This window comes from Chelonia mydas, chromosome 24, assembly GCF_015237465.2.
Source record: "Chelonia mydas isolate rCheMyd1 chromosome 24, rCheMyd1.pri.v2, whole genome shotgun sequence".
NCBI classification, from domain to species: domain Eukaryota; kingdom Metazoa; phylum Chordata; order Testudines; family Cheloniidae; genus Chelonia; species Chelonia mydas.
The window spans coordinates 7,937,916-7,951,632 of NC_051264.2; the positions used below are offsets into that span (position 1 = coordinate 7,937,916).

Here is a 13,717-nt window from a genome sequence, read left to right on the forward strand (position 1 = left end):
GGCTATTCTGCACTCTTCCACTGGCACATGGGGGGGTCCCCTGAGGGTGGCACAGGCTCCCATAACCCCTGATTAGGGGAGACTGTACCCACCCCCGTACCAGTGCAGCGGTGAATCTGGCCACGCCGTTTACCCCACTGCAGATCTGAAATCGCTTCCCTCATCAGGCACCTAACGAGGGCGGAGTGCCCTCATTGTTCCTCCTCTGTTAACAATGTAAAGAGCCCCCAAAAAGCCAGGGGAGCTCTAGCACCCAGGAGGTCCCCCCAGCCGAGGTTTGGGGGCGGGGAGTTGAGCTCTCCAGGGAATGGGGATTTACCTTCGGTGACCAGGTTGGGGTCGCTCGAGTGCTTGCAGGTGATGATCTTCTCCACCAGCTGGTTGTAGCTCAGCTTGCCCACAGCCTGGGCCGCGTCTGGACTCTGGAGCAGAAAGGAGGGGGAGGGGGAGAGGAGACGGCCCAAGGAGCCCAGGGAGGGCTCCAGAGAGGGCTTTTTAAGCAGAAGGGAAAGCGCAGGCCTGACCGGTCACTACCCTGCGGCCCCTTTGCGCCCGTGAGGACGGTGCACAGGGAGTTTAATGCCCAGGCAACCTGCCCCTCCGCTCCCCTCAAGCAGAGCCAGCCCTGCCCCCACTCCAGGGGTTCTGCCGCAGTCCTGTGCTCTGGCTATCCATTGCCTTGCAAAGCCCCATGAGGGGGCCAAAGAACCAGAGGTGCCAGTCAGGGCCATATGGGTGCCCACTGCCCCTGCACTGGGGCGGTGCAGGCTGCCTGCCCTCTGTGCCGCTGCCAGCAATGGGGCAAACCTGCCCTGGTGTCTCCATTGGTCTTTTAGCTGCACCTTTGGTTTTAAGTTGTAAATGAAAGAGTCAGGAGACTGTGGGCCCTGATTATTCCCAGATCTGGGACAGCCGGGCCACCACGCTGCTCCCCTGCCCCCACCTCTCCTGGAAGAAGGCACCCCCCTTCCTTCCGTATGTGGAGAGCTCAGCCACAGTGGCCCGCTCCGGCCTTGGCTCTCTGCTGGGCAGTCAGCGAGGGCAGCTATTATGTTGGTGGTCTTTTTGGGGTGCAATCCAGACACATCTGCTTTGAAAATGGGACCAGAGCCCTGCTCAGGTCACTCAAACAGCCCTGGGGGGCAGAGTGCTTGGTCACTACCAGCCTGGCTGGATTCGAACTGGCAGCCGACGGGAAAAGAAAGCCTTGCTCTGTTGAAGCCCACAGGAATTTTGCCATCGGCTTCAGCGAGGCCAGGATTTCACCTGCAAAACCCCCGACCCACCCACTCACCCTTGTGTCTCAGCATTGACCCAAACCCTGGCTCTTGGTCCCAGAGATATTTCTGCTCTTCTCCCACTATCTGGGGGCTTGGCTCGACTTCCTTCTGCAGTTGGGGCCGAAGCTGCCGTCAGCTTGGCATGACCACACAATGTCGCAGAGACAGAATGCACCATCTCCTGCCCAGTTAGACCGGCACCTCCCATGGACCGTCCCCTCTGTTCTTGGAGCTGACGTGGACGCGTTTCACCCCGCTGGGTGGAGTGATGGCCCTTGAGCGTGCTCCAAACTCTTCGTTTTTCCCCCAGATGTTCCCAGCTACCAGCAGCCATAAGAAGCTGAATTAAGAAGCTCTGGACAGGACTTCAGCTTTGTCAATTCCTAAAAACCCCTCTGAGTTTACACCTGCCTTTGTCCTTGCTCATATAATAACCATAATGCCATCCAGCTCTTTCCGACTGCTCTTTCATCAGCAGATCTCACAGCACTTTGCAATGGGGAAACTGAGACACGGGGCGGGGACATGAGGTCACCTCATGCAGGGCAGTGGTAGAGCTGGAGATGCAACTCGGTGCTACAAGGACCAGTCGAGTGCTCTATCCACTAGATCACGCTGTCTCCCCCTCCCCTGCTCCACCCCCTTCACACTGGCTCTGGCTTGTATCCATTCAACGCACAGGGTGGACTTTACAGCAATGGCCCTCACCTGGGGGTCCACCAGCCAGCCGTGGTACAGCGGGACGTTCAGGAGGTCAAAGACGATGCACTCTGGGGTGTACTCGAAGTCGGAGACGCCCGTGAACCTCACGTTCACGTCAAGCCCCGTGGACAGTTTGGGCAGGACCATCATGGCATCGTTGACGTTCTGGAGTCGGGAAAGAGAGAGGAGAGCACCTTATGTAGATAGGAGACAGAGGAGCGGTGGAAAGGGAGGGGCTGGGATTCCTGCTTTCCTCCTATCCCTGCCTTGTCGGTCTCTTACACCCTGTTGTCACATCGTTCATAAGCACTCCAGAGCGGGAACTGTCTCTCTGTGACTTGTCCATGCAGCACCCAGCACAAAGGGGCCCTGATCCTCGGCGAGCGTTCCTAGCGGTAACGACTGGGAGTCGGGACTCTTGGGTTCTCTTTCTGGCCCTGGCCACTCACTTCACCAATCTGTGTCCTCCCAGCGCAGGGACCGTCTCTTGTGAGGCCAGCGCAGCGTCCAGTACAATGGGGTCCCAATCCCGAATCGGGCACTACTATAACTTAAATACTTCCTAGCCGGGCAGCTATGAGACTCAGTCAGGACTTGTCCGTGCAGAGACATTAACCAGAGGAGCCATTCCAGAATCGCTCCCCGTGTGGGCACTCCACTCCAGAACGAGTCACTCTGCTCTAGAACAATCATCACACTTCCAAAGCGGAGTAATTATTCTGGAATAACGTCACTTTTATTCTGGAACTGAGCATCCACAAGGAGAGCACCTCCAGGAGAGCTTCTACAGCACTAGTTTGGTCAGTCAATTTCCCTGTGTAGACAAGCCATTAGTGCTTGCAAAATGCTTTGAGCATAGGAAAGGCCAGCCTGGATCAGACCTGAGCCCACCTACAGCCCAGTATCCCAACTCTCACAACGGCCAGCTCCAGATGCCTTCGAGGAAGGTGCACAAACCCCACAGGAGGCAGACGTGGGATGACCAGTCTCCGCGAACAGCTCCTCCTAGCCCCTTCAGAGATGGATTTCAACCCTGAAGTTCTATCTCCCTTCCAGTGCTCATTTAGTCAGCATTAACTATTCTAGTTTTGGCTATACTTGTTCTCCATATGGACACCCAACTCCTCTTTGAGACGTGCTATATTTTTGGCCTTAGTGGCCTCCAGAAGCAAGGAGTTCCACAGGTTAATCACACGTCTCCTTTTATTAGCTTAGAATTTACCACCTTTCAATCTCCTCGACTGTCCTCTTGTTCTCATATAAACGAGAGAGAACAGAAGAGCCTGCTCGACATTCTCTGTCCCATTCATCACTGCATATGCTTTTACCGTGTCTCCTCTTATTTGCCTCTTCTGTAAAGGCAAAACAATCCCAATGTTTCCAATCTCGCTTCATCAGAGAGTCTTTTCAGGCTTCCAGTCATTCTTGCTGCCCTTCTCTGAACCCCAGGCTAGTTCTGCCCTATGCTTTTGGGGCTGGGGTAACCAGAACAAGCTGCACAGCTGATCAAAACCTAGACAAGATGCTCGTGTGGGATGGAGGACACAGGTCTGAAAGGGGCCTTCTGGCTCACTGAGTCCACAGTCCCTTCTAGCACAGACAACCCTGCCGCGGCAGCCCGTTCAGAAACTGATCAAGCTCCATCTTCAGACTAGTTAGGCCACTTTCCCCTCCTATTGGAGGCTGGTCCAGAACTTCTTCCTCTGGTGGCTACAAACCTGCTTTTAATTTCCAGCCTCCGTTGACTCCTGGCCAGTTTAATCCCCATTTGTCCTTGGGCCAGCACTCTCCTTTAGCTTCAACGGCTCCTCTCCCTCGTGGAAAGGGCCTTAGAAGCAGAAGGTATCCTTAGGGTGGACACAGCTCTGAAATTGCACTCAATCAACTATTCTGCGACTTATCTAAGCAGGCATCTATCTGGCCTTCACCAGCAACAAATGTGAGTGTGGATTTTTTTTAATCCCTATAACCCAGATGGAAAGTGTTACCTAAATAACTTTTATTTATTTTATATCAGGGCTGGCCAAATTTACTGACCCTCCGAGCTGCACAGAACAATCTACAGAAGTTCGAGAGCCGGGGCATAACTGCCGGAGCTCGGGGCTGCTGCCCTGCGGGAGGTACTTGCTGGGGCTCGGAGCTGAAGCCCCATTCCTGCTGAAGCCCCGAGCCGCGGCAGGCACGCTCCATGCAGCGGAAGCCCCGAGATCAACCTCCCCACTGGGTAGAAGCCCCTACCCAACCACCCCGCTGCAAGACAGAGGTCCCGAGCTCACCCCACAAGTCTGGTAGGTGGAGAACGGGGGGAGCATTGGGGGCTCTGTGAGCCACACACTAATTTCAAAAGAGTCCCATGTGGCTCATGAACCATGGTTTGGTCACCCCTATTTTATATAGACACACACATTGGGGTTTTTGTTTGTTTAAATAGATGGAGAAACTGAGGCACCGGGTAGATTAAGTGGCTCGCACAAGCCCATTAACCGGGCCAATGGCAGAACAAGTCCCTGTCCAGTGCTCTAACTTCTAGACTACTCTTGATAGCTACACAGCTCCCAGATTTGCAGGTTCCTTTGCAGCATGCGAGGCCTCTCCCCCTCACAGTGGGGCTGCAGTTCAGGATGACAGGATAGGCATTTTTAAACAGGGTTCATGTTGGAGCCCTGCCGCCCGGACCTCCCTCGATACTCTGCAGAAGGAGGGGGTGGATCCAGACGGTCTCACCTGCTGAAAGTTGAGCTGCAGCCCTTCCGAATTCTCTTGGGGTTTGATGGATAAGATGCAGTCGCCTTTGAGACAAGAAAACACCCAGTCCCGATTACTAATGGATGGTACTTACCTAGTCCCCCAATACTGTAATACCTGGGCACCATTCTCTAATGTTTTTATCCTCACAGCCCCCCCGTGAGCCAGAACAGGGCTATTATCCCCATTGTACAGATGGGGAAACGGAGGCACAGAGAGGCTAAGTGACTTGACCAAGGTTACACAGGGAGTCTGTGGCAGAGCCAGGAACTGGAGTATCCTTTTTGCCTCTAGGACCAGGGCAAGGGCTTGGCCTATCCCTGGGCGTGGGCTGGATCTAGATTACGGTCAAGATGGCAAGACGACGATTCCTGCACAGGCTCAATTTGATGGCTCTCTGTCTAGCCCTGCAGCATGGTCCTGATGGGATCAGGGGATGAAGACTGGGATGGAGGCGGGTGTGGGGAGGAACAGAACGGAGACACACTAAATGCAGCCCGTTTCCCACTTGTGTTTGGGGCAGGGAAGAAAGGCACCCACACAAGCAGCAGGAGATAGCATTAAGGGTCCAGTCCTGCCTTCTTCTTTGTGTACCTATGTCATAACCATACAGATAAGGGTAGCATAAAATCCCTCCTTTACCTGTAATGAATTAAGAAGCTCAAATAACCTGGTTGGCACCTGCCCAAAAGGACCAATAAGGGAAGAAGATCCTTTCAAATCTGTGGGGGGAGGTTTTGTTGGGCTCTCTTTTGTTGTGGGTTCTCTCGGGACAAAGAGAGGGACCAGGCAGGAAAAAAAACCCCTCTCCTAAAACCCTACCTGAAATAAGTATCTAGATTACAAAAATTGTAAGTCAAGCAAGGAAATGCGTTAGATTATCTTTTGTTTTAGCTTGTGAATTTTCCCTATGCTAAGAGTGAGGTTTATTTCTGTTTTTTGTAACTTTGAAGTTTTGCCTAAAGGGGAGTCCTTTGTGTTTTAAATCTTATTACCCTGCAAAATTACCTTCCATCCTGATTTTACAGAGGTGCTTCTTTTACTTTTTTCTTTATAATAAAGTTCTGTTTTTAAGAATCTGATTGGGTTTTAGTGTCCTAAACACCCAAGAGTCTGGTCTGTGCTCACCTAGTTTACCTATTTGGTTGGTATATTATTCTCAAGCCTCCCCAGGAAAGGGGGTGAAGAGGCTTGGGGGGATATTTTGGGGAAACAGGAACTCCAAGTGGTCCTTTCCCTGAATCTTTGTCTAACTCACTTGGTGGTGGCAGCAATCCCATCCAAGGACAAGGAACAATTTGTGCCTTGGGGAAATTTTTAACCTAAGATGGTAGAAATAAGCTTAGGGGGTCTTTCATACGGGTCCCCACATCTGTACCCCAGAGTTCAGAGTGGGGAGGGAACCCTGACATGGTGGCAGCGAATGGGATCGTTTTGAACCAGAAGCACAGACCTGATGATTTTAAAAGCAATTTTTCTTTTGGCTGATTGAAAACCAGGGAGGTTTTTTTTGTTGTTGTTTTTGTTTTTTAAGCTGAGAGCAGCTGGAGATTTTTTCTTTACCTGGAGGCAGAGGAGTTAAGTTACAGCAAGGGAATTCATAAGCTGATTTCCCCCCCTCCCCTTTCTAGCTCTCGGGTTAGGGTAGGCTAAGCGCAGGAAGGCTAGGATGACGGAAAGTGAGGTCCAAAAGAAACTAGAATTAGCCAGATTTGAAGCTGAAGAGAGACAGAAAGAACATGAAAGACAGATGGCCTTAAAACGCTTGGAGTTGGAAGCAGAGGAGAGGAAACAGGCAAAACACTTGGAGACGGAAATGGAGACAAAATGCTTGGATACGGAGTTAGAGCTGAAGCGCTTAGATCTGGAAAGGGCTAAGCTGGGTCTACCAGATAACCCTAACAATCCTTCTCCAGGTGCCGCTCCCCATTCCAAAAAATTCCCCACCTACAAGGTAAGTGATGATACAGAGGCCTTCTTAGAAAATTCTGAAAGAGCCTGCCTTGGGTACAGCATCTCTACAGACCAGTATATGGTGGAGCTGAGGCCACAGCTCAGTGGACCCTTAGTGGTGGCAGCAATCCCATCCAAGGACAAGGAAGGATTTGTGCCTTGGGGAAGTTTTTAACCTAAGCTGGTAGCAATAAGCTTAGGGGGTCTTTCATGCGGGTCCCCACATCTGTACCCCAGAGTTCAGAGTGGGGAGGGAACTCTGACATGGTGAATTCCCAGAGAAGCTGATGGGAATTTTGAGCACCCCAGGAACACAGGATAGTTCCAGGAAGCCCAGTTCCCTCAGGTGCTCTCCTGAATTCACCACTTACCGAGATGCGCCATCAACTCGTCCGACGTGATCACCTCCTTCTGGGGGGAGAGCTTCACCTGCAGACAGACGAAAGGTGGGGAAGTTAGTGAAGGACCCTCTCTCCCAGCACCGCTTTGACCCTCAAGGCTTCCCCTTGAATCAGGGCACAGCGATAATCAATACCAATAACATCCTTACGCAGATTTGCCATGCCACATGAGATGGTCCAACTAACCCGGTAGCCCCGCTTCAGCCATATTGGGGTCAGACACTTGGTCCATCTAGTCTGGCTCCTGTCATACTGATTCAGACCATTAGCCCTCTTACCCCATTATCCCACGTTGGGAAACCCACATCACCACCAGCCAACACTGGATGTTTCAGAAGATGTCAATAAAACAACCACCTCACCATAAGGTGGCACTTACAGGACTTTTCATCCATCAACTGCTAAACACTTTCCCACACTGCATCAGTCTCGTTACCCCTGTTTGACAGACGGGAAAACTGAGGCACATAGAGAGGCAGTGACTTGCCCAAGGTCATAGAGCAAATCAGCGGCAGGGTTGGGAATAGAACCAGGTCTCCTGAGTCTCAGGCCCTGATCCACTGGGCCATGCTACCTAACAACGCTGCACAGAGGTAGAAAAATCCTTCCTGACCGCTGCGGTAGCCAGCAGGCGCCTTGAAGCATGAGACTTGACTACACTTATTTTTACCGTAACGGCAGACACATCCCAGGATACCAAAGCCCACTGCGAGTCTTTCCACGCACTTCAGGGGGCTGGGTCTGACCCCGAGATGAGAAGAACCCTGGCAACGGGAGTTCAGAGCGCAAATGCTTCAGTGACTACAGAACAGTTCTGCGGCAACAGCAGCTCGGCACGCGTTCCCCACGCATGCACTGAGAGGGACCATGTCCTCTCAGGGGTCACTGGAGAGAGCACACAACAGCAGATAGCTAGCATCACCCCTCAAGTCCCCCCCGGGGCAGGTTTCCCCAGTGTCCTGGATACTTATCTGGGCCCCGTTGTATCTGAGCGCTTTATAGCCCAAGCGCCTGTGTGGGGCTGGGCTATTATCCCCATTTTACATCTGGGGAAACTAAGGCATGGAGATGCTAATGACTGGCCCAAGGTCTCTCAGAGTCTGTGGCAGAGCAGGGACTTGAACCTAGGTCTCCCCAGTGCTAGGTCAGTGCCCTAACCCTCGGGCCATCCAACCTCTCAGTACGAGTAGCCTCCTCTGTGCCACTAGATAACAGCCTCTCACATGAACTACATTAGATCTCTAGGTCCTTACCGCCCCCTCCTCGCACCCAGCACACCTGCTCGGAACAGCAGTACTGGGCCTCCCCTAGCTTCCACCTACCTTCCACTGCAGGAATAGGATGTTCATGATGGCCAGGAGTGGGCAGGGCCCGTTCTCACACTGGGTGATGATGGGTGTCCTCTCCCCTTTCCAGCTGATCCACTTCACGCAATAGAAGTCAGGCTCGGACTCGCCGGCTGGGGGCCGGGCCTTGGTGGCATCAGACGCCTGCTCTGCGGAGCCTGGGCTAGGGCTGGCGATGGGGTCGTCCGGTGGGGAGGCGACCCCTCCCGCTCGGATGCTCCTGCTCGGGGGAGGCTGCTTCTCTTTGGGGTCCGCCCTTCCTTCTGGCTCCCCACGCTCCAGCCACTTGGCTTCGTCACTGGGCCCTGCTCTCGGGGACGGATCCTTCCTTGGGGTGTCCTCATGCTCCTGGCCTGCGGCCTGTTGGCAGCTCGATCTGCCCTGCCCAGAAGGAGCCTCCTCGCTGTGCGTTACCACAGTCCCCTTTGGGCTTTCTGGCTCCTGCCCATTCAGCATGCGGCCCTGCCCTGCTGCAGCCTGGGTTCCATCCTCCATGCCGGCAGTGTCCTCCTCTAGCCCCAGAGGGGCCTGGCAGATTTCAGGTCTGGTGACTTCTGCGTTTACATCGTCCCCTTTCGTGGCCATGGGATCCACCTGCTCAACTCGGGGCTCCATCTGGCCCAGACAAAACCCCTTCCGCAGCGCCCCTCGATGTCCTTAGTACATTCACCGGGGCAGAGAGCGGATCACGCGGGCTGGTCCCTCTCTGGTAAGCAGCTCCAGCTGCAATCCCGGTTCCCTTTCCGCTGCAGTCTGACTCTGTCGCGTATTTCGCTCCCGTCCCTGAGTTTACAAATTCTCACGGAAGCCAATTCCACTGAACACGACTGGAGGGGGGTAAGCAACAACCACAACCTGCTTCTGGAAAAAAAAAAAAAAAAAATCCCCACGTCTCAACCTAGCCTTTACAAACCCGTCAAGTCCGTCCAGTAACAATCAAGGACTATGTTTCTTTCAAGGATATAAAACTAGTGTGTTTTAAGCAAAACAAACTCTTATTCATTGATCAGGTTCAGAGCTCTTTCCTCTTCCTGTCTATTAATTTAGATTCCCTTCCCATTAAATTTGTTCAAATTAATAAAAAAAGTATATCTAAAAAGGATAAGACTATAATAAATAGCTCCTTTTAAAATGGTCTAATTCTTGTTCCAGAATCTATTTAGTGCTGCTTGGTCAGTCCAGGGTATTTAAAAAAAAATAAAAGTCTTTGTTAGGCACTTTGAGGTTTCTACGAAAGTTGGTTTTTTAAAGGTCTCCCCCTCCCAAAAAAACCTGATTCCAAACTGATGCCTGGCCTATCCCTTATCAATCAATTTCCTCAAGGCAAATTAATCCCAATCCCTCTTCCTTTCATGTTTTAAATTCAATTACTCAGCACTGATGAAATGCAATATTCCACCTGCTCTGTGTGCGTATACTTTGGATAATTATAGCCCAAGATCACCTTTAAAAATAAAAAAAAGGTGTCTGCAACTGGCTTCTCAATGCTTTTCAGGGTGTAGAAAAGTAACAATAATCTAGAGAGAAGGGGAGAGATTTTAACTCAAAACAAAACAAAGACAGAACAACTAGCTTGCAAAACAGGCCTGACGTAATTATAGAAAATGTATGTTCCCACCCCCCACGATCTATAGAGCAAAGATTTTCCTACAAAAAGTATTTTTAAGTCATGAAATAAAAAAAGCAAAAAGTCAGTGGGGTGGTTTGGCTAATTCTTGCCTTATCAGTGGTCTGGAATCTCCTGATTCCTCTCAATTCTTTACCTAAAGTCCTTTTCTCTCTAGCCTTGAGGTTATGTCAACAGAGCAGAGGGCTGGTGCTTTCTTATCTTGTTTTGACCTGATCTGTAGATCTTTCCACGTAGTGCGTCGACTTGCCTTTCCAGATTTTCTTCTGAAGCTGTTTTTCTCCCTTAGCTGTTTTTCTCCCTTTCGTGATTTAACTGGGTTGGGGTATTGGCAGCATTGGAGTTGTCAGATGGAGCTCAGAAGACTCCTCCTTGTTCACTGAACAAACACACAGAGGAGAAGAGAAAGAGTGAACTAATAATTCCATTATGAGATTTCCAATAATTGTTACAGGTCAGCTCATTTGCAGCTGAACAGACACACACCTAATGGATATCAGCTTTGCTTGGCACACAGCAATACAGGCCAGGACTTTCCAGCAACCCGCGTTTTTTAGGTGCCCAGCTTCAGACGCCTTAGGGAGACCTTGTTTATCTAGGTCCTTTAAAAAGTGTCTGAAGTTGGCTCCCCAGAAACGAGGCCAGCAACATCAGTCCCCTTTTGGAAATCTTGGCTGCATTTCCCGTTTCCGGGCCTTTTTTCCATGCTGATCCCTAGAGCACTGATTCCCTTCCCCATCCCAAACCAACTGCTTCAATTAATTCAAATCCCCCTGCTGTACCAGGTACAAATTCATCACAGGCAGAGTGGCATAATGGAGAGTGCCCTGGCCTAGGAATTTGGAGACCTGGGTTCTATTCTCAGCTCTGCCACTGGCCTGCTGGGTGACCTTGGGCAAGTCACTGCCCTGTTCTGTGCCTCAGCTTCCCCACCTGTAAAATGAGGATAATGAGACTGACCTCCTTTGAGATTTACTGATGAAAAGTACTAGGGATTATTATTATTATTACATGCCTCCGCTGAGTATCCAAGAGATTTAATCACCTTAATCCTTATTCTTCCTCACACCCTCTCCATAACCCCCCCCCCAAATTTATGGCTCTCACTTTTCATATCAAGTCTGAAAGCAAATGAACTGTAAACCCTCCAAGGCAGGGTCACTGGGTAGATTCTTACAGGGAGACCTTTCAAAATCCTACTCTGGCCCTTTTTGTTTGGTATGGAAGTTGCTTGGCTCACGTGAAGCACAGAAAGAAAGAAAGAAAACCTCTAGTAGCAACAAAAAATACACACCCAGCCAGAAAACAGCACTTAGGGCATGTCCACACACACCACTTGTACCATCTTATACCTGTATAGCTAAAGCAGTAACACCCCTCCAGTGTGGATGCAGTTCAAGCCATTCATCGATTCTAAGTCCAAAAGGGACCACTGTGATCACCTCTAGTCTGACCTCCTGCATAGCACAAGCCACAAGACATCCCTGAATTAATCCCTGTTTGAACCAGAGCAGATCTTTTAAAAGAACATCCAATCTGGATTTTAAAATGGCCAGTGACGGAGAAGCCAACGTAGAGAAGAGGTATAAGCGATCCCAGTGTAATGTTTATACTTGTATAACTGCGTTCACACTGGGGGGTTGGACTGGTATAACTATGTCAGTTAACCCCCCCCCCCCCCCCGATATAGTTAAGGCTATGTCTACACTAGAGAGCTTACGACACAGCCGTAAGCTCACTCGTGTAGCTGCTCTGTGTTGATGGGAGGGAGCTCACGCTACCACTTATGCCGGCGTAACTTATGTCGCTCAGGTGGGCGGCTTAAGTTTTGCTGACATAAGTGGTCACGCAGACGTAGCCTCAATCAGTCCAAAAACCCGCGTGTAGACCAGGCCTTCTAGTTAAAGGAATGATGCCAATCAAATGCATGCAGCCAACACCCTCCCTTGCTTTAAACCCCTCCTTAGGGCGCACTTCCAGAAACCAATCATAATGCAAAGTTAATGATATGCTAGGTAGGTGGCCCGTTAGCACCTCATTAACATCTTGGTCATTTATCATTTAGGCACACAAACCAGCTGTATGGTTCCTTAGCTAAGCCCTGGTCTACACTGCAGAGAGAGATCTTAAGGCAGCTTACATCAACCTACCTCTGTAAGCCTATACCCTAAAATGCAGCTCCCACTGGTGTAACTTGCCCACAATACCAACTTAATAACGCCACCTCCGCGAGAGGCGGAGCGCTTAGGTCAACGTAGTTAGGTTGATGCGGTATCAGTGTAGACGCTGCATTGCTTACATCGCCTGTTGCTCCTTTTCAGAAGCCGTGCCACAATGCCCCATGCTGACAGTTAAATCGGTGCAAGCGCTCCTGGTGAGGACACAGGGAGCGAACCACGCACGTGCAAAAGCAGCTTAATTACTGTGGTGGTTGTACATCGACATAACTTAGCCTTCATTTCGTAAACTTGCCCTAATAGAGTCTGCCATGCGTGCCACCCATCTTCCCCACACCCTTCTGTCTGCTCTGCGCCCCGCTGGCACTTCTCCACTTTTAAACCCTGATCCTGCAGAGACTTAACAAACATGCTTAACTTTAAATACTGCAGGCCCCACCGAAGTGGATGTATTACAGCAGATTGATCCATTGGCTTCAGGAGGACCACGCCATACTCGGAGGTCATGGGCTCAGCGTAGGAATCAGTGGGCGAAATGGCCTGTGTTATACAGGAGGTCAGACTGGATTACCATAATAGTCCCTCCTACCCTTAAAAATCTAGGACTCTGAACTGTAATATCTGTAGGGCAAGGACTGTCTTATATTTGTATAGAGCCCAGCACCCTAATAATAATCATAGCTCTCAGCTGGCTCTTTTCATCAGTACATCGCAAAGCACTTTATAGAAGAGGTCAGATAGGGAAACAAAGGCACAGAGAGGGGAAGTCGCTTGCCCAAAGCCACCCAGCAGGCCAGGGGCTGAGTCAGGAGCAGAATCCAGGTCTCTTGAGTCCCAATCCAGTGCACTACCCACTAGCCCACACTACTGGGACCCTGCTCTTGATTTGGCCCTCTGGGTGCTGTTGAAATAAAAAACAAACAAACATAACAATAATTATTGAGTGAAACAAAGATGCCTTATACCGGTAGGGTTTATTTGCCTTCCCACACAGGAACAGCTATCCCAGGATACTGCACCTCTCTACCAACATAACCATGTCCACACTAAGGTTATGTCTACACGACACACTTCTGCCGGTCAGCGATGCGAAGAGCTGCGATTCCTGACTGAAACAGCTGTACCAACAAAAGGCCGTAGGGCGGACACAGCTGTGCCAGCAACACTGCCCTTTTCCTGGTCTCGCTTGTTTTGCTCAGGGTAGAGGCTGGAATAAGCTGTACCAGCAAAAGAGCAGTTTTGCCAGTATACATAGGCCATGTCCACACTACAAACTTACATCAGTATAACTACATCACTCAGGGGTGTGAAAAATCCCCCACGCCCCGAGTGAGGCAGTTATACCGAGCTAGCCCTGGGTGCAGACAGCGCTGTCGGCGGGACGGCTTCTCCCGTTAACACAGCTCCCGCCTCTTGCGGAAATGGATGAACTACGCCGACGGGAGACGCTCTCACAATGGCGTAGCAGCGTCTCCACTGAAGCGCT

At 50.8% G+C, this 13,717-nt stretch overlaps 1 protein-coding gene across 11 annotated transcripts in view; it reads right to left on the reverse strand.

Moving 5' to 3' along the window:
• Positions 1–13,717, reverse strand: part of MINDY1 (MINDY lysine 48 deubiquitinase 1) — a 35,288-nt gene that overhangs the window by 16,500 nt on the left and 5,071 nt on the right. For 3 of the 11 annotated variants that reach the window (XR_006287308.1, XM_043535083.1, XM_043535080.1), the window contains exons 2-7: positions 10,147–10,433; positions 8,404–9,288; positions 7,052–7,109; positions 4,707–4,771; positions 1,989–2,147; positions 320–422 (exon numbers count right to left, since the gene is read on the reverse strand). Coding sequence is in view for 10 of the 11 variants with exons in the window: in XM_043535083.1 (XP_043391018.1) it covers positions 320–422; positions 1,989–2,147; positions 4,707–4,771; positions 7,052–7,109; positions 8,404–9,042 (1,024 nt within the window). In the remaining variant the exon portion in view is untranslated. Of the gene's footprint in view, positions 1–319; positions 423–1,988; positions 2,148–4,706; positions 4,772–7,051; positions 7,110–7,751; positions 7,980–8,403; positions 9,289–10,146; positions 10,434–13,717 lie in introns of those variants that run through there. The other 8 variants (XM_043535084.1, XM_043535081.1, XM_037882880.2 and 5 more) reach the window with 6 other exon arrangements.